The 24,855-nt window shown below is 40.0% G+C and overlaps 1 protein-coding gene across 1 annotated transcript in view; it reads left to right on the forward strand.

Annotated features, from left to right (window-relative positions):
* Positions 1–24,524, forward strand: part of LOC141103358 (flavin-containing monooxygenase 5-like) — an 87,453-nt gene extending 62,929 nt beyond the window's left edge. The window contains exons 7-8 of the mRNA XM_073592868.1: positions 13,829–13,901; positions 22,299–24,524. Of these exons, the coding sequence (XP_073448969.1) occupies positions 13,829–13,901; positions 22,299–22,644 (419 nt within the window). The 3' untranslated portion in view covers positions 22,645–24,524. The remainder of the gene's footprint in view (positions 1–13,828; positions 13,902–22,298) is intronic.
* The last annotated feature ends 331 nt before the right edge of the window (positions 24,525–24,855 follow it).

Here is a 24,855-nt window from a genome sequence, read left to right on the forward strand (position 1 = left end):
CCTCGGGGCGCTCCGCACCCATGGCATGGGGGGAGGCTCCCGCTCTTCTCTTCTTCTTCATCTTCTTCTCTTCTTCTTCATCTTCTTCTCTTCTTCTTTTCTTCTCTTCTTCATTTTCTTCTCCGGGCCGCTCCTCACACATGCTGGCATGGAGGGAAGCTCCCGCTGTGTGACGGCGCTCCTCGTCTGACAGTTCTTAAATAACGGGGGGCGGGGCCACCCGGTGACCCCGCCCCCCTCTGACGCACGGTGACTTGACGGGACTTCCCTGTGACGTCACGGGGAATGCCACAGGGAAGTCCCGTCATGTCTAGTGCGTCAGAGGGGGGCGGGGTCACCGGGTGGCCCCGCCCCCGTTATTTAAGAACTGTCAGACGAGGAGCGCCGTCACACAGCGGGAGCCTCCCGCCATGCTAGCATGTGTGAGGAGCGGCCCGGAGAAGAAAATGAAGAAGAGAAGAAAAGAAGAAGAGAAGAAGATGAAGAAGAAGAGAAGAGCGGGAGCCTCCCCCCATGCCATGGGTGCGGAGCGGCCCGAGGAGAAGAAGATAGAAGACGCTGCGGAGGAGATGCTGGACGAGAACGCCGGAGGAAGAACCAGAAGAGCCAGAAGAACCAGAAGATGAAGGAAGATAGAAGAAAGAAGAAGTATTTAAATAAAGGAATTGTCAAAAACTGTCTCTTGTCATTTTTAACATTTTTGACAGTTTTTTAGTGAAATGGTAGGGGTACAAGTACCCCCTTACCATTTCACACAGGGGGGGGGCCGGGATCTGGGGGTCCCCTTGTTAAAGGGGGCTTCCAGATTCCGATAAGCCCCCCGCCCGCAGACCCCCACAACCACCGGCCAGGGTTGTGGGGATGAGGCCCTTGTCCTCATCAACATGGGGACAAGGTGTTTTGGGGGGCTACCCCAAAGCACCCTCCCAATGTTGAGGGCATGTGGCCTGGTACGGTTCAGGAGGGGGGGGGGCCGCACTCTCGTCCCCCCCACTTTTCCTGCGGCCTGCCAGGTTGCGTGCTCGGATAAGGGTCTGGTATGGATTTTTGGGGGGACCCCACGCCGTTTTTTTTTTTTTTTTTGGCGCGGGGTTCCCCTTAAAATCCATACCAGACCTGAAGGGTCTGGTATGGAATTTAGGGGGACTCCCACGTCATTTTTTTTTAAATTTTGGTTCGGGGTTCCCCTTTGGGGAATTCCCATGCCGTTTTTATCAATGAACTTCTATGTGTATTGTCGGCAATGCAATAGCCGCGGGTAGTTTTAAATGAGTTTTTTCCTTCAAAATGTCATTTTGCTGTCAGACTGTTCTAAACACAGGAAACATGCGCCCCTTTACAGGCATACTATAGACACCCCCCAGGTACGAAATTTAAAGGGATATTACACTTTTATTGTTTGACTTTAAGCATTATTAAAATCACTGCTCCTGAAAAAACGGCCGTTTTTAAAACTTTTTTTTGCATTGATCCATGTCCCCTGGGGCAGGACCTGGGTCCCCAAACACTTTTTATGACAATAACTTGCATATTAGCCTTTAAAATTAGCACTTTTGATTTCTCCCATAGACTTTTAAAGGGTGTTCCGCAGCATTCGAATTTGCCGCGAACACCCCAAATTGTTCGCTGTTCGGCGAACTTGCGAACAGCCAATGTTCGAGTCGAACATGAGTTCGACTCGAACTCGAAGCTCATCCCTACTATTAAGCAATGGTTTGGGGTGAGCGCTATCAGCGTGTAAAATAGTGTTCCCTGGCGTTTCTTTACGATACAGAGACGAAGAAAGATTTCCTTCAAAATCCAGTCGTATTTCCAGGTCAAGGAAAGTGATCCTTGTCTGGCTGCACTCCATTGTGAACTTAAGATTATAAGGATTAACCGCCAGAGTGTCTACAAATCTTGAGAGATGTTCTCGAGTACCTGACCAAAAGAAAATGATATCGTCTATATACCTGTGCCACGAAATCACGTGGCACAGGGAATCGACTAAATCACAATTAGAAAATAGGTCCTTTTCCCACCCCCCCAGGTACAAATTGGCGTAGGATGGCGCACATTTAGTGCCCATGGCTACGCCTTGCACCTGGAGGAAGTGGGAAGTACCAAATACAAAATGATTACGTGTTAAGATGAAGTTCAGGAGATCAACAACAAATTGATTGTATGCCTCAGAACTGGGGCCTCTATCCTGTAGCAGTTTAGAAATGACTTGAATACCAGTATCATGAGGTATAGTATTGTACAAACTTTCTACGTCCAAAGCCACCATCCAGGTGTTCTTTGGAAGCTTTAAGTTCTCAAAAATACGGAGAAGGTGTACTGTATCCTGTACATAGGAGGGAAGGGCCTGAACATGTGGATTCAGGTATTTGTCCACCAGAGCACTCGCATTTTTTGTCAAACTTGAACATCCTGATATAATCGGACGCCCAGGGGGGTTTTTTAAGGACTTATGTAGTTTGGGCAAGGCATAGAACGTGGGTATTCTTCCATCTTTAACATTTAAGAATTTCCAGGTATTAATGTCTATGATTCCCTTCTGATAGGCAGAGAAAATAAGTTCATAATATTCGCGAGCGTAATTTTCAATAAGTGTGCGTGAAATGGGTCTATACCAGTCAGGGTTGTCAAGGATGTTGCGGCACATGGTTTCATATGCCGCAACATCCATGACAACCACGTTGCCACCCTTGTCGGCAGGTTTTATAACCAAACCTGGGTGGTTTTGAAGAGATTTCAAGGCCTGCCTCTGGGCACCAGACAAATTGGAAGAGCATGGGGTGGAGAAATCAGTATCTTTGATAGTCTTGCTTATTTGTTCAACGAATGCCCAAATATTGGGATTCATGGAAAGATTAGGAAAATTGGTAGATTTAGGTTTAAAAGATAAAGGAGGGGGGAAGGATACTCCAGAGGCAACAATGCCGTGGTCATCAGATTGCCACTCGCATTCGTCCTCTGTGCCACCCTCTTCAAGAAGCTTTAAAAGGTCTTCGATGGCCTGAATTTCAGCCACCGTAGGGACAGTATTATGTGAAACTGAGGCTACCGTTGAAGTAACCGTGGTTTTATCAAAAATGACCTTGTACATTAATTTTCTTGCAAACAATTGTATGTCTTTGACAAATCGAAATTTGTCAAATTCTGCTGAAGGACAGAAGGTAAGGCCTAATTGCAAAACTTTTATTTGATGTTTAGTTAAAGAAAAAGACGAGAGATTAACCACATCTAGGTCCAGAGTATTAGACACAGGAGTAGTAGGTGCTACAGTGTTGGACTCTGGGTTGAGTCCAAGGCTTGGGATAAAAAAATAGGGGCTAATTTAGGATCAGTCGACTGAGATGCTGTAGGGAACATAGTAGTTAGAGTAGGTTCACTTACCTGTCTTGCCATAGGAGCAGGGAGTGCAAGTGGTGCCGGAGTGATGGTAGGGAGTGCTGAGTGCGTGGTACGAGTGGAAGTGAGTGGTGGTCGTGGTAGTGCTCGTGTGAGTGGAGTGGAGGTGCTCGTGGTTTTAGGTCGGGCCCCTAGGGGCTTAGCGGAGTGCATAGTTCCAAAAGTGCGTCGAATGGAGTCTGTGGAAGAGGTAGGTAAATCGCTCTTTCTTTTTTTAGGAATTCCATCTTGTGAAAGCTCACGGTAGGTGGTGGATGAGCTGGAGGAAAAGGAAGTAGAAAAAACATTAGGTGCTTCAGTGTTATTTTTGGGTACATTGTCCGAGTTGGATTTAGTGGAGGGTTTTTTGGGAATATTTCCGTCCCATCTATAGGCATAACCATTAGTATGGGCAAGTTTGTCCCGCAGAAACTTGTTTTCTTTGGCATTAATTATGTCTATTGTGTACTCCTTGAGGTGAGCGCGGAGGTCCCTCTCCCTCTGGGCAAATCTCGAGGAGGCTACATCTGCGGCCCGATCCGCAAGCCATTCATTAATGGAGACATCCAGAACTGCTAGTTCCTTATCGTATTCCTCACAGAGCGTACGGATCATATTGAAAGAGCACATTTGTAAATTATCTTCCCAAGCCTTTTTAAGGGGGTCAGTGATTTTTTTAATATTGGGGAATATTTGAATTCTAAGTCCCCGAGGGACAATCTGGTTCTCAACGTATTTTTCAAAGTAAGTTTTGTGCCAATAGACACGGACCTTCTTTTCCAATAATCGTTGCAATCTAATGAAGTATTTGTCTAACTCAGTATCCGTGACATTTGAGCTTATATGTGACGTTTGCATTTTAGTCATAAGGTCCTCCCAACCTTCCCCACAAAAATCCGCCATGACTTCAGAGGAAACAGCGAAAAATGTTTACAGAAAATTACACGGTTTACAATGTATCCAGTTCTAAAGGCTTAATTTGAGAAATTTAGGGCAAAAAATAGAAGATAATTAATAAACAATGACATAGAGTGCATGTCCTGGCATGGACACAAATACAAGTATAAGAGGATGACCCAGCCTGGAAAACGTGTATTGAAACACTGTAATTTCAGGATAAGAGTCCAGAAAGACCACAAAGATTACTATGTAGCTGGCGATCCTCAATATAATACAGCACCTCATCCCAAGATTTAATGATTAAACCAGAGAAAGGGGGTATAGGGATTATGACGGTGCCAGGAAGAACACAATATGTTCCAATATTAAAATAGGTAATTTTTATTAATACACAAAAGTTGTAAACAATAAACAATAGAATCACAAAGACATGGTGTGCATAAATGCTAAAAACATATCTGTAGCGAGCTTCACGTCACTTGGCCTCATGGATGTAACGGCCAATGCAGTAGGTAGGTATTTTAAGTACCCGACATGTTTCGCCAGTATTGGCTTCTTCAGGGATAGGTTATTAATACCTAGAGCACTACAGTAATTCTATGAGAGAAATATGACAATCAGTGAATGTAGTGGGACAAATGATACATCGAATACAGGAAAAATATCAAAAATCCAAATATATACATGTTTGCGAGCTGTCAGTGTAGACTAACCCCCACCACCAATCAAAGAGCACCAAGGGGACCTTCTCACATATACAACATCGGGTAGCCAGAAACCCCCCACCCCAAAACAACCACCCAACCAGACATTCTACAGATGGAAATGAGGTACCTGCAAGTCACCAAGGGGGTGCCACACACTTCCAGGGCTAAGCCTCCAGCAAAGATCACAGTAGGTAGCTGCATATATGTATATATTTGGATTTTTGATATTTTTCCTGTATTAAATGTATCATTTGTCCCACTACATTCACTGATTGTCATATTTCTCTCATAGAATTACTGTAGCGCTCTAGGTATTAATAACCTATCCCTGAAGAAGCCAATACTGGCGAAACATGTCGGGTACTTAAAATACCTACCTACTGCATTGGCCGTTACATCCATGAGGCCAAGTGACGTGAAGCTCGCTACAGATATGTTTTTAGCATTTATGCACACCATGTCTTTGTGATTCTATTGTTTATTGTTTACAACTTTTGTGTATTAATAAAAATTACCTATTTTAATATTGGAACATATTGTGTTCTTCCTGGCACTGTCATAATCCCTATACCCCCTTTCTCTGGTTTAATCATTAAATCTTGGGATGAGGTGCTGTATTATATTGAGGATCGCCCAGCTACATAGTAAATTTATTTTATTGGGATTTTTTTTGATAGACCAACACAAAGTGGCACATAATTGTGAAGTGTAAGGAAAATGATACATGGTTTTCAAAATTTGTTACAGATAAATATCTGAAAAGTGTGACATGCATTTGTATTCAGCCCCCTTTACTCTGATACCCCTAACTAAAATCTAGTGGAACCAATTGTCTTCAGAAATCACTTAATTAGTAAATAGAATCCACTGTGTGTAATTTAATCTCAGTATAAATACAGCTGTTCTGTGAAGCCCTCAGAGGTTTGTTAGAGAACCTTAATGAACAAACAGCATCATGAAGCCCAAGGAACACACCAGACAGGTCAGGGATGAAGCTGTGAAGAAGTTTAAAGCCGGGTTAGAATATAAAAAAAATATCCTGAGCATTAAACATCTCACGGAGCACTGTCCAATCCTTCATCCGAAAATTGAGAGTGTGGTACAACTGCAAACCTACCAAGACACGGCTGTCCACCTAAACTGACAGGCCCGGCAAGAAGAGCATTAATCAGAGAAACAGCCAAGAGGCCCATGGTAACTCTAGAGGAGCTGCAGAGATCCACAGCTCAGCTGTTCAGAGAATCTGTTCACAGGACAACTATTAGTCGTGCACTCCACAAATCTGGCATTTATGGAAGAGTGGCAAGAAGAAAGCCATTGTTGAAAGAACGCCATAAAAAGATGCTCTGGTCGGATGAGACCAAAATTGAACTTTTTGGTCTAAAAGCAAAATGCTATGTGTGGTGGAAAACTAACACTGCACATCACTCTGCACACACCATCCTCACTGTGAAACATGGTGGTGGCAGCAACATTTTTTGGGGATGCTTTTCTTCAGCAGGGACAGGAAGCTGGTCAGAGTAGATGGGAAGATGGATGGTGCCAAATACAGGGCAATCTTAGAAGAAAACCTGTTAAAGTCTGCAAAAGACTTGAGACTGGGGCAGAGGTTAACCTTCCAGCAGGACAATGACCCTAAACATACAGCCAATACTACAATGGAATGGTTTAGATCAAAGCATTATCATGTGTTAGAATGGCCCAGTCAAAGTCCAGACCTAAATCCAATTGAGAATACGTGGCAAAACTTGAAAATTGCTGTTTACGGAAGCTCTCCATCCAATATGACAGAGCTTAAGCTACTTTGCGAAGAAGAATGGGCAAAAATATCACTGTCTAGATGTGCAAAGCTGGTAGAGACATACCCAAAAAGACTTGCAGCTGTAATTGCAGCGAAAGGTGGTTCCACAAAGTATTGACTCAGGGGGCTGAATACAAATGCTCATGGGAACAAGCAGGGAAAGATCATGTGGCCGCAGCATAGCAAACTTTAACAAAAGGTATTAAGTTTATTTTTAAAAAGAGAAGCAGCTGTATTGTTTATAACCATATTTAGCATGTTTTATGGCACTTAACTGCTTCCTGTCCAGCATCATACTGGTACGTCACTGAACAGGAAGTGTGATATCTCAGTAATCACTGCAGATTACCTAGGTATCAATTTTTTTAGCTGGTGATTCTGAAGCTAGTAAAAGTACCTTGAGTGGCTAGAGTGAGCTATTGAGGAGCCTGGTAAGGATGCGACTGGCGGCATCTGGCTCTGGGCATACAGTGAGAGGAATTGCTGTTGTTCCTCTCACTATGTGACTTCAGAAACCGTCGAGGATTTTGTCATTCCTGATTTCGGCTTTATGTTCACTGGCCAATTAGCGGTTAGTAAAGAAGCCGATCAGACTGATCTGTGTCTGATCGGCTGCAATAGAGGCCAATGGAGAGACCCCAGATCTCTCCATAAAAAGGACTTGTCACAGCCCATGCTGTCACAAGGGATGTTGTTCATCCCTTGCAGCAGCAACAAAGTTAATACAAAAAATAAAGGGACAGTGCAAAAAATGTTTATTCAAATAAAATAAATAGTACTTTTTTTTAACATTGCCCCTGTCCGCTTGTGCTCGCGCACAAATGTGAAAGTGCGCCCCAGTCCATTACACGTATGTAAACGGAGATCGCACCACACATGTGAGGTATTGCCGCAAACGTCAGAGCGAGAGCAATAACTCTAGCACCAGACCTCCTGTGTAACTCTAAACTGGTAACCTGTAAAGGCTTTTAAAATGTCGTCTATGGGGATTTGTAGGTACCAAAGTTTGGCACTGTTCCACGAGCAGGCACAATTTTAATGCATGACAGATTTGGTATCTATCTACTTGGTGTAACATCATCGTTTATATTTTACCACAAAATTTGGTATTATATTGTGTTTTTGTGCATTAATATTCATTAAAGTGTATTTTTTCTGAAAAACTTTTGTTTGGTAAAACCGCTGCACAAATATTGTGCGACATAAAAATATGCAACACCCACTCTGTTATTCTCTATATATGTGCAAATACAATAAAATTAATAAACCACAATATTGTTGAAGTGTAGATCAACAGTGATAGTGTATATAAAGTGCATATAGTTCATGTATGACATCAAAATGGTGACTATAAATGAGTGTGAACTGGTTGTCTGTAGATAATCCACCACCGTAAGGAAAGAGGCTTACCAGACAGGTTGAACCCAACAAGGCGTATGCCTGATGAGTCAACCAAGCTTTTGGTGTAACATTGCTTTGATTTTATCCAAACAGTTTTAATGTCTTCTTAAATGTGAGTGACCATTTTTCCATTTTTAATAAATGTTTTACATCTAAACGGAATCACACTATGTGGCCCAATTTTTTCTCCTTTTGCTATATGTCACACTGAGAGGAACTGCTCACGAATTCCGGTTGCTATTCATATGGTGGATACTCACTGATGTCATAATCGTCATGGATCCACATCCGATTCGGTCTAGATTGGAAGTCATGGTTGCTGTACCTCCTTGGGTGTGTTACACCAAAAGCTTGGTTGACTCATCAGGCATACGCCTTGTTGGGTTCAACCTGTCTGGTAAGCCTCTTTCCTTACGGTGGTGGATCATCTACAGACAACCAGTTCACACTCATTTATAGTCACCATTTTGATGTCATACATGGACTATATGCACTTTATATACACTATCACTGTTGATCTACACTTCAACAATATTGTGGTTTAATCATTTTATTGTATTTGCACTTATATATACCCCAATTTCCCATTGGGATATCTTCATTGTTTTTTTTTCATTGCATTAGCGCTGCACTATACTATCTTATTTGGTTTACTTTTTCACAGACTATCTGATGTGCTGGCAGCTACTATTTTTGTTTACAGCGCGGTTTCTTTCACACTTTTTTTATACACACTGTTGTTCTCTAGTGCCTCTGCTTAAAAAAATATATAATGTTTAGGGGTTATAAATAATTTTCGAGCAATTAAAATTATGCTTTTTACACATAGGAGAGGAATGTCAGAATTGGCCTGGACTGGAAGTAGTTAAAGTATAACTAAAGGAAAATATTTTTTGGAGTGGAGAGAGCTTAGAACATCTGTCCGGTTTTCATTGCTACCCCTGTTACCTCTGCCCCTGTTAGGGAGATTCACCCTCTGTATTTGTCCCTTTTACCATTATCAACAAAAACAAAAGTAAAAGAAAATCACACATTTTTGGTTGTCCCCAGAAAAGTAATAGATGGGGAATCGTCCAATGGGGACACTATTTCTGCTGACCTGGGGGGCCCCAATGAATTCCCTTTATTTACAGGTATTTCCTCTCACTTCCTGTTTTGGCTATGTGACAGGAAGTGAAGTTAAATCTCTCCAATGGGACACAGATGGCAAAACAACTGACATGGTTGATAACCCTCCCTTACGCTATCCAAAAATAAAAAAAAAGTTTTGCCTATAGTTTTACTTTAATCATTGTGACTTTAATATTACTCTAACCACGTCACGCAAATCGCTGAACTCGTACGTCGGCTTGAGGAAGTGGATGTATCAGATTATAGCCTGCAGCTGAAGGCTATACCCCGGTACCGTTTTTCAGAGCGGGCGGTCGGCTATCTGGTGATAACGGCCGATCAGGCTGCCGTTAACCCAGGCAGCGGGAGGGGACATCCCCCTCACATCGCCGTCCGCCAATCTTCCCGGGCCTCCCGTCCCACCAGGAGACCCGATCCACGATACGGCGCATCTACGGGGCTAGGCTGTGACCCTAACGAAGCCGGATTCGGCTTCGATCGGGTCTCCATAGTAAAATGCTGGAAGCGACGTCACAACCGGTTTACTCTGCTGCCAATGGCACCGATTTAAAAAAAATTACAGTGTTCAGAATCGCAGTGTTCAACTTTGAAGTGCAAAGGAGGGATTTGGGGTCTTTTAGACCCCTGATCCCTCCAAGAAGAGTACCTGTCACCACCTATTACTGTCACAAGGGATGTTTACATTCTTTGTGACAGCAATAAAAGTGATCAGTTTTTTTTTTTCCCTAAAGGGACTGTGTTACAATAAATAAATAAAATAATTTTTTTTTTTTAAAGCGTGCCCACGCAGCAAAGAAAACGCATACATAAGTCGCGCCCGCAAATGTAAACGGTGATCAAATCACACATACAATTTTCAACTGTAACATGTTTGGTATCTATTTACTTAGCGTAACATCCTCTTTCACAATATACAAAAAAATTGGGCTAACTTTACTGTTTTCTTATTTTTTAATTAAAAAAGGTGTATTTTTTCCCAAAAAATTGTGTTTGAAAGACCACCAATACCTCGCATATACCATGTGACAAAAAATTTTGCAACGACCGCCATTTTATTCTCCAGAGTCTTTGCTTAAAAAAATGTTTGGGGGTTCTAAGTAATTTTCTAGCTAAAAAATACTGATTTTAACTTGTAAACAACAGGTTTACAAGTTAATGAAAGTTATGTGAGCATGAACCCAAGTTTAATTTCTAGCACCACATCCCAAGAAAAATTGTGTTTAGAACCAAAAGGAGTGGGGATTTTTAAGGTGCAAGTTGGATTAGTATCAAATATTTTTGTATAAAAAGACTTTTACTTTATTAAGAAAATACAATAAAATATTTTCCACATCAAAATATAAAAAGGAGATTTATATACGGAAGTGCCACATGTACTTAATTGCAGATGCAGTAACATAGCATAAACGATGTACTTCCCAACATGTTTTGCCCATCCGTCGGGCTTCCTCAGGGGATGCTGGTCACATGCAGAGTACACTGCCTTCTAGCCTAAAACATATGACAATGGTTGTATATTAGAACACAACATAAATACAGAGAATATGAATTCATTTGCTTAAATTACATGCATGTGCATCTTAGCTGTCATAATGCGATTGCCTACCTGTATCTCCTAGAACGGGGGGAAAAAGGGGAGAGCGGGGTAGGTCTGCCAGGATAGAGAAATGCTACCGCCGTACCGAGGTAGCCCTGCGCTGAAGGTGAGCGTAGATGGTACAAAAAGGCCAGCTAAAATATATAAAAGGAAATGATAATGTCCTAATGTGTGAGGGTAAGCTGGAAATAACCTTCACATCATCATGGCACACAATGAATAATAGGGGTTAACACTCACAGGGGCTGATACGGCAGCTGGCTTAATGCCAGGGACCACACACCTCCAAGGATACAGATCACTTTAAAGGAATGCCTGAATAAAGCACAAAACACACTATATAATACCTGCTGCTGTGTCAGCAGTAAAGAGGACAATGTCCTTCAGTATAAGCATCAAGTGGCACAGAGCGGTAACAGGAATGATGAATTTAACACAAAAAAAAGCTACTTATGTAAATACCTGAGTGGAGAGATTGAAGTGCATGGGTCCCTTGGTTCCTGCAGCATGAACTGACTGCTAACAGCGGCTTTAAATACCATCCATCCGGTACTGATACCGGAAGGGGACCATGGACTGGGCTGCACAGGTGCAAGCATCGTCATGGCTGCTTACTCCCCAGTCTGCCGCCGGGTCCTACGGTCCGGAAGGCACGACAAGACGGGGAGCTCCCTCTGGTGGTAAGCGGAGGAAATCTCACATACAAAGAAAAAATTGTGCGCTTGCATTAGATATTTGAATCTATATTACTACATGATTATCATAAGTAGATAAACAAATAAATAAAAAAATAAATAAAAAACACCATCAAAGTTAATTGTGAGTGAATTAGAAAGTCGCTATGCTACAGAGCAAACAGCGACATGTAAGTCAAATACTAATATTGATCATTGCATACATATAAACACACAATAAAGTTATAAACTGGTGTGCAAAAAAGAAAAAACAAAAAAACAAAGGTTATTCCACCCAAGTGCAAAGTCATAAGTGAAAAAGTTCAAAATTGCATCCTGAGTCGCAGGAAAAACGCATATCCAAAGTTCATGAATTGCATTCCTTAGTGTGTATAAAGGAATAAGGGGATGTGAAGGAGCCTCCAACCACCAGTGGATCCGAAGGTTGATAATAGATGTATCCTTACCAGACACGTTGGACCTCCTTTATAGCAAGGTCTTAGAAGCATGCAGAATTAGCCCTCTGCAGGGACAGTAGATGACAGCTCACCACACAGCTGGAGATGGTTCTGACACTTCCGCATTGATGTAAACACTCCCTCTTTGGACTCGTAGACACTGTAGACACTTGCTCTGTAGCATAGCGACTTTCTAATTCACTCACAATTAACTTTGATGGTGTTTTTTATTTATTATTTTTTTATTTATTTGTTTATCTACTTATGATAATCATGTAGTAATATAGATTTAAATATCTAATGCAAGCGCACAATTTTTTCTTTGTATGTAATTTTTCACCTCATTGATATTTGTGGTTTTGTTGCAGCTGCAGTTATAATAATTTTTGCTTGATAGCGCAGGTTTTCTCTTTCTTTTTTTTATCCAGGAGGAAATCTCACGTCTTTAAAAGAACAATATGAGATAAAGAGGCCAGGACAGCAGACACATGTCAGCACAGTAAATCAGGTGCCCTGCTGAAGGGACAGGAACACCCTGGGTGTCCATACGGTTTACAAGTTAAAATCCCTCTTTATCTAATATCATATTTGACAAGGAGTTAAAGAAGTTTATGGGTAGCTCAAAGCAACCAATGGGATCAGAAGTTAATATGGACAATAAAGATAAAAGCTGTTTTCTTTCTTTCTTTACCTTTTCTTATACTGTATAGCAGGGTTTCTCGACTGAAGTTCCACAAGAGGTCCCCAGGGGTTCTGACACAATCTACCAGTCACAGGCAGCTGATGGGTAGATCACATCCCCACTGCTGACATAGGTAGAGCTACCTAGGCAAACAACTGTAATCATGTTGACTATGGAGTGCTGTTCTTCGCCAACCCTTTCTCTCCTCTTGTCCATCCCAGGTAGTTGTATGTGACATCACATGGGATATACAGGAGGGGAGGAGGGACTAAAAGGGAACAGCACTCCACAGCCAGCACCATCACAAGCGCTTCCCTGCTTAGCTCTGCATATGAAGGAGACCCATGCTCCCATGTAAAGTGCCCTGCTCTCATGTAATGTTCCCTGCTCCCATGCAATGTGCCCTGCTCCCACATAAAGTGCCCTGCTCCCATGTAATGTGTCCTGCTATGTGGCCTTATCTACTCGTTATGTGCCCTGCTATGTGCCTTGATCCCATGTAATGTGCCCTGCTGCATGCCATGATCCCATGTAATGTGCCCTGCTTCCATGTAAAGTGCCCTGCTCTGATGTAATGTTCCCTGTTCCCATGTAAAGTGCCCTGCTTCCACATAATGTGCCCTGCTCCCACATAAAGTGCCCTAATCCCATGTATTGTGCCCTGCTGTGTGCCCCGATCCCATGTAATTGCGCATCTGTGCAGGAAAAAGCAAGCACAAATTTCACAATAAATAGGTATGTTTTAATATTGATTCTATCATTTAATGCTGTTTCTAAAAATAATTGCTGGTATATCAACAGATTACTGATTACATCAATGTTCCATGAGCTGTAGATGTGAACTAATTTCAGGGGTTCCCCCGAGACCTCACACTTTTTGCCAAGGGTTCTTCCAAGCTAAAAAGGTTGAGAAACCCTGCTGTATAGTGTATTTTACATTTAATTTTCAATTTGTTGATTGACAACAGTACAGTACTGCAGACTTAATAGCACTACCTTGTAAATATGTTAGAGTTTATCATGGTTTTAGCATACAAATCTATACGTTATTCTATTATAATAGAAGTGCACAGTAACTTTCTCACGTATTTTGACTCTACAGGTTTGGTCAAACTACCTGACAAAGAAGCTATGACGTTTGATATTGGCAAGAAAAAATTCAAAATGGATCATCGGTGAGTTATCTAGGTTGTATATTTGAAACATTCTAAACAAAAACAACTTTCAAATAAAATGTGTAATTTATTCTTTGGTAAAAATACTTAAAAGCGAGTTCAAAAGGTAGGACTGGACCCTGCTGCTTGAGAAAAAACGTGTGAGAAATTGTGATGAAAAGGGAATAGGTTTGCTAACCTCTGTTAATTCATGAGCAATCCATAAACTCTATCTAAAGTATATAAAGTCTGAATATTTTCTGTTTATTCACTTACTTTCCATAGCTACATAGTTGATAAGGTTGAAAAAAGACACAGCTCCATCCAGTTCAACATCCATCCATGTGTGTGTTTGTTATGTTTGCAAGTTTAAATCTCTAAAAAATTCCATGCCCATGTACGCAATGCTTACCGATGAAAACATCTATTTTTTTTTTTTTTATCTATCTACACTCTTGACTGATACCAATACCTAGGAAAAGGAGTTCCATGTTTTCTTTTATAAAAGATTTTATTTGCAAAATAATTTGAACAGATAAGTTAGGTAAACAATGAGACGGTTAAATTATATATGAAAAAAGCTGAGAAAAACAAATCAAACAACAAAAGGATAAAACAAGATAGTTGCAGAGCTTCTGAGTTCCATTTAGGATCATAAGGAATGTCCAAAAGTCTTTGGTTAAGAGGAAGTTCCACGTTTTCACTGCTCCAACAGCAAAGAAACAGTAAAGAATATACAATTTATGATTAAACCACCTTTTGTGTCTCAAATGATGTTCACATGTCTTCATATATCATGTTCCCTCTTGAGTATCTCTCCTTCTGAGTGAATACGTGTAATCCTTATAATTGTTTTTGTTGCCGTTCGCTGAACTCATGCTAGTTCAAGGACATCCTTCCTGTGGATTGGTGACCAAAACTAAACAGCATACTCAAGATCAAGCTGAACCAGTGTTTTATAAAGGGGTGGATTTATTGATATACCCCTTAAATGTATGCCCTTTTTAATGCATGAGAATATTTTGCTAGATTTGTTAGCCGCAGTTAGGCATTGCTAAGTCTGCAAGCTACAACAACCCACAAACCTTTTTCCATCATCAGTTCTCTCAGAGTAGCCCTTCCTAATTTGCATTTTTCATGAATTTTTTTAGCACAAAAGTGCATAACTTTATACAGTATTTTTCAATAGATGTGCAAAAAATAGATAGAACAGAAATCAAAGACATCAACATGCCTGTTAGGACAATATCTGTAATGAGTGGAAACCAATGGCCGACAACGTCAGGCAAGCTCTGTTCTCAGGTCTGCAAGAGAGAGGAAAGTCTTAATCGCTAGACCGATGATCAGTGTCGGGGTCACAAGCCAAGGTCGGTGCAGGAGAGAGTTTCGTAGTCGAGGTAACAAGTCAAGGTTGATGCAGGAGGAGAGTTTCGTTGTTATACTATATATAGTATATAGTATATAGTATATATATATATATATATATATATATATATATATATATATATATATATACCAAAACCAGAAAATATCTTAAAAATGGGACTTTTATTGTGCCAACATAGACGTACACATATTTAAAAGCTAAAAAAAAAAATGTTTTGATACCAAATAATTTTTATAATGTCACATAGACGTAAAGTCTAAAAGGCTATAAAATACATGGGTTAAAAGGCAATCAATTACACATTATAAATGAAGAGAAGTAAGCTCCTGTACATTTCCTAAATAGACCCCTCGAGTAGTCATCTCAACATGTTTCACATTTGTCTGGCTTCATCAGGAGCTTTTCTACTTAAATGTATATCTGTATCAAAAAATTAATGATAAATATTATAATGTGTACATAAAGAATATTGGACCACAAGGAAAATTTATTGGATCACAAGAAAAATGTTATTGAAGGGCATCCTTACCACCAGAAGATTGAGGAGATGAAAAAACACTCATCAGACCACTAAATTTCCGGGCTTAAATGAAGCTTTTAGTTTCAATCGATTGTTATGCGTATATAATTTTAAGACTGTTCCACGTTGTCAGCCTTTTTTTATTTTTTATTAGTTTTTTTATACCATTGTTGGTATTATACGTTTGCATATCTGCTATCGTTGTTTCCACTAGTTTATTGAAAGCTAACCATTCTTCTTTATTTTTAAATAATCATGGATTTCAATATTATACATATATATATATGTTAGCCTCCAATTGGTTTCCTGTGTGGTCATACCCTGGGTTCCTGAGCGGGTGAATAGGTAGCTGCACAGGCGCAGAGAAATGGGCCATTCGCCTATGGGTCTGGTGGCAATTTTGCACTCATGCCCATTAGTGCTTTCACTTGCACCAACCTGTGCCCCGGTGTCCCGTCTGCCCTCTTAATTTGTTCCCCCTTTTGTATTTTCCATTCTTTTCCACCCTTATGGTTTAGGCAACTTTTTACTTCTTTGGGCATCATTCAGAAACTGGAGGTTATCTCAAAGTACTCTGTTTTTAATGGGTTGCCTTCTTGGATTGCGGTACCTTGCTCCCCTGCTGCTTCCATCCCAGCCTGACTATGTTTACGGTGCCCAGGTGGGTGTGCAGTATGACGTTGGTGCTACGCCCTTGCACAGTGATGTGGGTGGGGGTATTGCCAGGCATGCAAGGTGGTGGTCAATTGTGTCTGCAGCACTTCATGATGTCAGAAGCAGACGGGGTGGAAGTGGTGTTTAAGGCGGCCCTTCCGGTGGACATCTTGCCAGAGCACAAGGGTGCTTTCTCACACCCAATAATACAGTAGAGTCTAGATAACAGGTGCTTATGTTTTTGTGGGAGTTTTTTTTTGGATGATTTTTTTTCCCATATATATATATATATATATATATATATATATATATATATATATATATTTGTGCAGTAATTGATTTTACCTCTCTAATATATATTTATTAACATAATGGCTTTAACAAAGGTGAAACATGTTGAGATGACTACTTATAATAAATGTATAAGAGCTTACGTCACTTCACTTTATGTATATGGTCTAATTGACTGGCTTTTGGACCATATATTTTATTGTCTTTTAAACTTTACGTCTATGTGTCTTTATAAAAATTCTTTGGTATGAATAAAAAATTATTTTTTGGCTTTTAAATATGTGTATGTCTTATGTTGGCACCTTGAAAGTCCCATTTTCCAGATATTTTCTGGTTATGTTTTTTCGATATTGACTCTAATCTGCCATGTAGCTGCTCATATCTTCATTTTATCAAGGTCTTCTTGCTACATCCTTTTCCATATTGAGTTTCCTGCTATATGTGGTATTATCAGTAAACACAGAAACTGAACTCCTAATTGGGCATTGGACAGAACTTTGGGGCACACCACTCACACTACATTTATCACTACTCTTTCTGCAACCTGTTTTCTATCCATGTACATACAATTTCGTTCACACCAATATAGCAAAATTCAGATATACTACATTCATTGGCCTTTCTCTATGTAGATTCCTGCAAACTTTTTCATTAAACATTATGTATTTTGGTCTGACAACAACGGACTTCATAAATCAATGCTAATTGTTACTTATGGTACCTGTATAGCAGACAAATTCTTGAATATAGTTCCTTACCTTTCCCTAGAATAACTTACTGTCACGGTCAGGGGTCAGGCTTGGAGACCAGTAGAGACTATAGCAGTCCTTTAATTCCTAAACGATTTTACCTGAGATATGTATTGACCTTCTATTCATTTATATTTTGGACAAGCATATTTTCCAGTATACGATTGTGGTGTGCTGCACACTGTGCTCGCTCCTAACAAAAAAACATAATGGCAAGCCCACTTTACATGTTACACTCTTATGCCCCGTACACACGGTCGGACTTTGTTCGGACATTCCGACAACAAAATCCTAGGATTTTTTCCGACGGATGTTGGCTCAAACTTGTCTTGCATACACACGGTCACACAAAGTTGTCGGAAAATCCGATCGTTCTGAACGCGGTGACGTAAAACACGTACATCGGAACTATAAACGGGGCAGTGGCCAATAGCTTTCATCTCTTTATTTATTCTGAGCATGCGTGGCACTTTGTCCGTCGGATTTGTGTACACACGATCGGAATTTCCGACAACGGATTTTGTTGTCGGAAAATTTTATATCCTGCTCTCAAACTTTGTGTGTCGGAAAATCCGATGGAAAATGTGTGATGGAGCCTACACATGGTCGGAATTTCCGACAACAAGGTCCTATCACACATTTTCCGTCGGAAAATCCGACCGTGTGTACGGGGCATTACAGTCTAATCTTATTTAGGATTTACCATGTAAAATGACAACCTGCCTATACTATTCAACCAATCTGTATCCAGTCAGAAAGGCCCTTGCACTACATAGCTTTTGATAGAGCTAAAGGAGCTTGTACAGTCAGATTATAACATGTATGGTGAGCTTTAGTGGCAGAAAGTCAGATCTGTCCAGCACTTCACAGCCAGCTGACTCCCAGCAGTAAGAAATCATATTTGTGGGAGTTGTTCCATGTACAAAATGAACATGCTTGCAACTTCATTGCAAACTCATGTGGATTGCAAATAGTTCAGATGTTTTATTATCAATTGTGCAATCTGCTGTATGTACCAGAAGTCAGACATCTAACAACAATCTGTAATGCCCTGTACACAAGGTCGGACATTGATCGGACATTCCGACAACAAAATCCTAGGATTTTTTTCAACGGATATTGGCTCAAACTTGTCTTGCATATACACGGTCACACAAAGTTGTCGGAAAATCCGATCGTTCTGAACGCGGTGACGTAAAACACGTATGTCGGGACTCTAAACGGGGCAGTAGCCAATAGCTTTCATCTCTTTATTTATTCTGAGCATGCGTGGCACTTTGTGCGTCGGATTTGTATACACACGATCGGAAATTCCAACGGATTTTGTTGTCGGAAAATTTTATAGCCTGCTCTCAAACTTTGTGTGTCGGAAAATCCGATGGAAAATGTGTGATGGAGCCTACACACGGTCGGAATTTCCGATAACAAGGTCCTATCACACATTTTCCGTCGGAAAATCCGGCCGTGTGTACGGGGCATTAGAATGAAATATTTTGAGATTTATCTGGTTTTATGTTAACCCTTTCAAAGTATTAGTATTCATTTATATAACAGTGCAATATATCGGAGATCCCCTTTCTAACAAAATGGGGCTGATTACTACTCATGGAATTCACAGACTGATAATATATACAGTAAGTAATATGTTCTATGACCAAATATATATGAATTGGGAAATATGGATCATGCACCCTTGATTATCTGGCTCATAAGTGAGTATAAGGCAGGGGTTTTCCAAACTTTTTTCAAAGAGGGCTAGATTTCATGAAGTGAACATGCATGAGGGCCGACCATTTTGCCTGACTTTTTTTGAACCATTAAAATTAAATGCAAATTAAATTTTTATGCAAAGTTTATTGCAAACGGCATACTTTTCATTTTGTCACATGTATAACAAATCTAAACAGGTGTTAAATCACTCTGCCTTTCATATCTGAAGGCCGGATGAAAAAAAAAATCCAGTACATTACATATTATAATAAAGGCTGTCTGTCAACTTTTCAGTTCAAAAAATATAAACAGGAACATAACACCAAGTATACATCTTGTGTCCAAATATATTCATAACTGATTTAGACCAACTGACATTAACTGAGATTTTACAATATATTTATCTCCATTGAAAAAGAAAACTTGTCTGCACTAATGTGAAGGGTGAAACTGAGATCTGGTCTGCAGCACATAGGCTAGGTCTGTGTCAAAGGCAGTGGTTTTGATGCGCAAAATGTCCTGCAGGTGAGAGTCACTTAGTCTTGTCCTCACGCGGTTCTTGTTAAAGTTCACAGAGAATGTCTTCTCTCACATATATGTTGAGCCAAACAAACTCAGCCTTTTCTTAGCCAATGTTCAAATCTCTTGAAACCGGCTCTTATCCAGTTGGCGGTAAAAGTTTACAAGAGAGAGCTGTTGGTGACGACTGCGTAACTCACTGTCACAATGCAGCTCAATGAGCTTGAGCTGCAGCTGATCTGGAGCATCATTGGGGTCAACAGAGAATGGAGAGGAGAAAAGGCTTATCTCCTTTTCAATAGCTGCAAAATTCTGAAAGCACCGTTTAAACTCCCCAGCCAGAGATGTGATGTCTGCTGCATATCTGCTCATTTGTGCACTGATATTGTCCTGTGGAAAACTGTTCATTATTTCCTGCAATGCTGAAAAATGTATGAGATTGGGCTGTGTTTGTGATAACTGCCTTATAAAAAGTTGCAGCTTTGTTCCAAAGGCTTTGAGGTGTGAATAAAGCAGGTTCACTGCTGCATCTTTCCCCCGAAGACTCGTGTTCAGTACATTCAGATGCTTTGTTATGTCAACTGGAAACCCCAAATCAGCCAGCCAAATCGGATCAGATAGTTCTCGCATTGGTTGTCCCTTTGTTTCCAAGAATTCTCAGATTTCCTTTTTGAGAGAGTAGAAACGCTGCAGTGCAGACCCCCGACTGAGCCCTCTTACATCGTTGTGATATATAACATCCTCGTATTCAGCCTGGATGTCCAGTAGAAACTGTTTAAACTGGCGGTGGCACAGGGCTTTAGAGCGAATAAAATTATTAGTCTTTACCACCGGTTTCATAACATGGTCATATTTGAGATGTTTAGCACAGAGAACTTGTTGATGAATGATACAATGGAGTTTAATAGCTTTGCCTCCTTCTTCGATCACCTTGTTACAGATTAGGGTTGCTAATCCACTTTGTTCACCAGTCATGGTAGGTGCCCCATCAGTAATAATCCCAGTAAGTTTGTTCCAAGGCAGTTTCATGTCATCTATGGCGGAACTAACAGAAACAAATAAATCTTTTCCTCTTGTTTGGTCCGTAAGGCTCTGGAGGTCAAGTAGCTCTTTAGTCACATCCATTTCATCGTCCACCCCTCTCATAAAAATCAGCAACTGAGCCGTGTCAGATAGGTCCGTGCTTTCATCACAGGCTACTGAAAAGAAGTCAAAATCCACTCCTTTGGATGTCAACTGTCTCTTAATATCTGATGAAATCTCTTCAACTCTCCGTGCTACAGTGTTACGAGCCAGGCAAATTTTGACAAACTCTTGCTTCTTCTTGGGACAGATATTCTCAACCATTTTTATAACACATTCTTTGATAAAGTCACCCTCAGAAAAAGATTTGCAATTTTTAGCAATTAACGTTGCCACCTCATAGCTTGCCTTTGTGGCATTTTCATTTGACTCACGGGCTCCTGTGAAAAATTGCTGACTCAGGGAGGATGTCCACAGATCCTGTCTGGTATCTCTGGTGAAGAATGCCGCTCGGAAGTTGGAAGGAGGTTACCAGCTGTCCCTGGACAAAGTGTGAGTACAGACCCCCTAAAGCAGGGGTAGGCAACCTTGGCCCTTCAGCTGTGGTGAAACTACAAATCCCATCATGCCTCTGCCTCTAGGAGTCACGCCTGTGATTTTTCAGGGTCTTGCAATGTCTCATGGGACTTGTAGTTTCAAAACAGCTGGAGGGCTGAGGTTGCCTACCCTTGCCCTAAAGGGATCCCTGAGACTGAGTGTTACTAAAATCACCCTCTTGGTCCTAGAAGTGAGAATCCTGTTTGTGTGAGCTAAAGGGGACACTGGCTAGTGTCTTGAAGAAGCAAAGACCGGCAAATACTCTCTGCTTGAAAAGGGACTTGTTTCACCATATTCAGCCGGCTGCATAGGGCTACTGACATTCTGCTACACAGTCCTATTGAGAAGTTGTCCTCGCTGTGAGTAGTTAATTTGGAGTATCCTAATTCCCTTCTCCTATCCAAGTTCCAAATAAAACATAACAATTCATCCCCTAGACTGGTTATTGAAGACAATGAGCGGAAGAGTGTGTGCATCTGGCTGTGTGGAAAATACAGTGTAACTGGCTGTGTAATACTCACAGGCAGAATAATTCAGCAGCTCCTTTGGGGGTACCGCTGTGTGTATGTATATATATTTTTTTTTTTTTTTTTTTACTTATTTGGACTTTAAACGTACACAGTAAATGGCCCTGATGGTTTTTCATGATTTTCAAATGTTTTTTATGTGTGTTTTTTTTATTAGATCATAAAATGGTAATATATAGTATTACATATGTCAAGTCATTTTGTACTGTATGTGTAACCCTCCTTGAGGTGTGTCTATGGTCAAAATTTCTGAGACACAGTTGTTTCTGTAAAGTGTGATATTACTTGGCCTTGCATAGCACTTGCAAGTATTTCTCTAATTGCACTGTACTTTGTAAACTTTGTTAAAATTAATAATTTTACTAACAAATATACAGTTTGTAGTAGAACGGAAATCCAAAACAAATAATTATAAACAAATTATGTATTCCTATTTTTAAGCTATGTGCCAAGCCAGCGTCATACAATACAAGTAGACTATGTGGAATACATGGATGAACTGGCCACACTTCTTGGAGTAAAACCAGATCTGCTGCATCTCTTTGCTACGGATCCAAGATTGGGCTTTCAGGTGCTGTTTGGTCCCTGTACACCTTACCAGTTTCGGCTTATGGGGCCAGGAAAGTGGAGTGGTGCCAAAAATGCCATCATGACACAGTGGAATCGCATTATAAAGCCGACAAAGACACGCACTCTTAAAAATTCTACCCAAGATGCGTCTTTTCCAAGAATGCTAATAGTGGGTGCAATTGTGATTATCTTGGCCATTTTTATGTTTCACTATTAAGTGTATATCTAGTTTTTGATTTAAACATTTGAGTTTTTTGCTGTATATAGGAAGTGTATACTTTTCCTTTGAGTTATTAACAGATAAGCATATGAAAGTATATGAAAGGATATGCAAGTAAAGAAAAGCAAAACAAAAAAATACTGTATAAGGACACAGGTGAATAATGCTGATACTGGAGAAGAGTGAACATTAGTAATAAACAAGGAAACACTGTATTTTATTTGAAAGCTTTTGTCTGGATTTCTATTGCATTAGGGGTCTGCAAATCTTAAAATGTTCTATATGTGAAAGAGGCACTTACAACATTTACAGTTAAGTATCTAAATTTCTATTGCTGTACAAAAAAAGCAGATTGCTGGTATTATTTATCTCTTTGCTCTGTAATCCACTGGTCTGCGTTAACCTCCATTTTAAACTAAAACAGACATAAAGGTGACAATTAACAGCATTCTTTTATGTGGTATCTGGACAAGACGTCAGCTGTGTGTTAGTAACTACTGACCTCACAATACCTCAGTTATTTTAAATATATTTAGCTGTGGTAAGTACCACATGCTTAAGCCATGAATGCCCCACTTTTCCTGTAAACCAGCTTGTCATTTACATGTGCTGGCCTTTAGAATTCTTTCAAAAATTGCATTTCACAAACATGACAAATATGCTGATCATAAAAACTTTACATGGCAAATGTATTCCTTTTAGGGATATCATCTTCTGCCCTGCTAATGCAAGTAATAAATATATAGAAAAACAATAAATCCTCGATAACCGATAGCAAACAAAGCAAGCCCTGTTCTGATTGTACACAAACAATGCATTGTGGAAATCCGTCTTTTATTATTGATAATTGCATCTTATATTATTGATAATCTAACTGTTTTACCAATAGAAACATGTAGCAGCTGTTTTATGCATCTCTGTGCCCAAGCTAATTCATAAAAGAAATGTATATACAAAAAAAGCATGAAGATTTACTGTAATTAATCAATACAGGTTTGTGTATTTGTCAGTATGGAGCTGATTTTGAAAAAAAAACAAGCTAAATCTGGCAGACAGATTTTTCCTGGGGTGAGGGGGGCAGGAAGCAGAGATTTTTTTGCTGAGGGGGACTTTAGCTATTGGATGGTGAGGGGGGATATTTTTGCTAAGGGGGGAAAAAATTTTAACTGGCTGAATCGGTCACAATTGCTCATTTGTTGTCCATGTATTGTAACAATTGACTGCTGACTGTACATTTTATTTGACTGCACATTTCTAGCTTATGTAATATCAGAACTTACGATTTTTACTTATATCTTCCCAAGTCACATTTGTTTATAGGACCATATTACTGTAAATTAAAGTAGAACTAATTTTTTTTTTTAGTTTTGGATAGAGTGGTGAAGAATTAGAACACCTGTAAGGTTTTCTATTGCTGTCTGTACCCGTTATGGAGATTCACCCTCTCTATTTGTCCTGTTTACCTTTATCATCAAAAATAAAAAGTAATAATGCCTGTTCTGCCCACTGGGCTTCTATTCAGTTTACTTGTGTTTATGTTGCTTAAAATAACATGTTGATGTACACCAAGCTAGCTGTTTTGTAGCAGTTACATATTGTAATCTCTTAGTATGTGTTAATAAAGTTGTTAGGATCCAGTGCATTCTGGGAGAATTGTCTAGAGGGAGTAAGTCAGACAGCATTTTTAAGAATCTACAGCAAGGCATGTTTCTTCAATCACTCGCCATCACCCCTTAGCGAGCTTAAAAAGTGATTCTTGTTATCCTATTCTTTGTTATAGAGCATTGTTTCTTTATTATATGCAAATTTGTACTGATTAATGTTTATTTTTTCAGTTTGTAGTCTCATCTGGCTTGTTTCAATAAATTTAAGATCAAAACAAATATGGTATCTGAAGTTTATGGAGCAAAAGGTTTAGCTCTCTATCCTAAATACAGAACAATGCCAAATATTGGGTTGAAACAATATTATTACCTCCCAAGCTTAAAGTATAACTAAAAGCAAAAATGTGTGCCTTTTAAATTATTTAGTTTAGTATACAGCGGAGAGGGATTACAACCTCTGTCAGATTTTCATTGCTTTCTATGTCCCCCTTTAGGGAGATTCACCCTCTCTATTTGACATTTAACGTTATCACTGAAAGTGAAACAAAATCCCACATTTTGGGTTGTCAGCAGAATAATAGAGGATAAACTTTCCAATAGGGAC

This window comes from Aquarana catesbeiana, linkage group LG07 (assembly GCF_042186555.1).
Source record: "Aquarana catesbeiana isolate 2022-GZ linkage group LG07, ASM4218655v1, whole genome shotgun sequence".
Classification (NCBI taxonomy): Eukaryota; Metazoa; Chordata; class Amphibia; order Anura; family Ranidae; genus Aquarana; species Aquarana catesbeiana.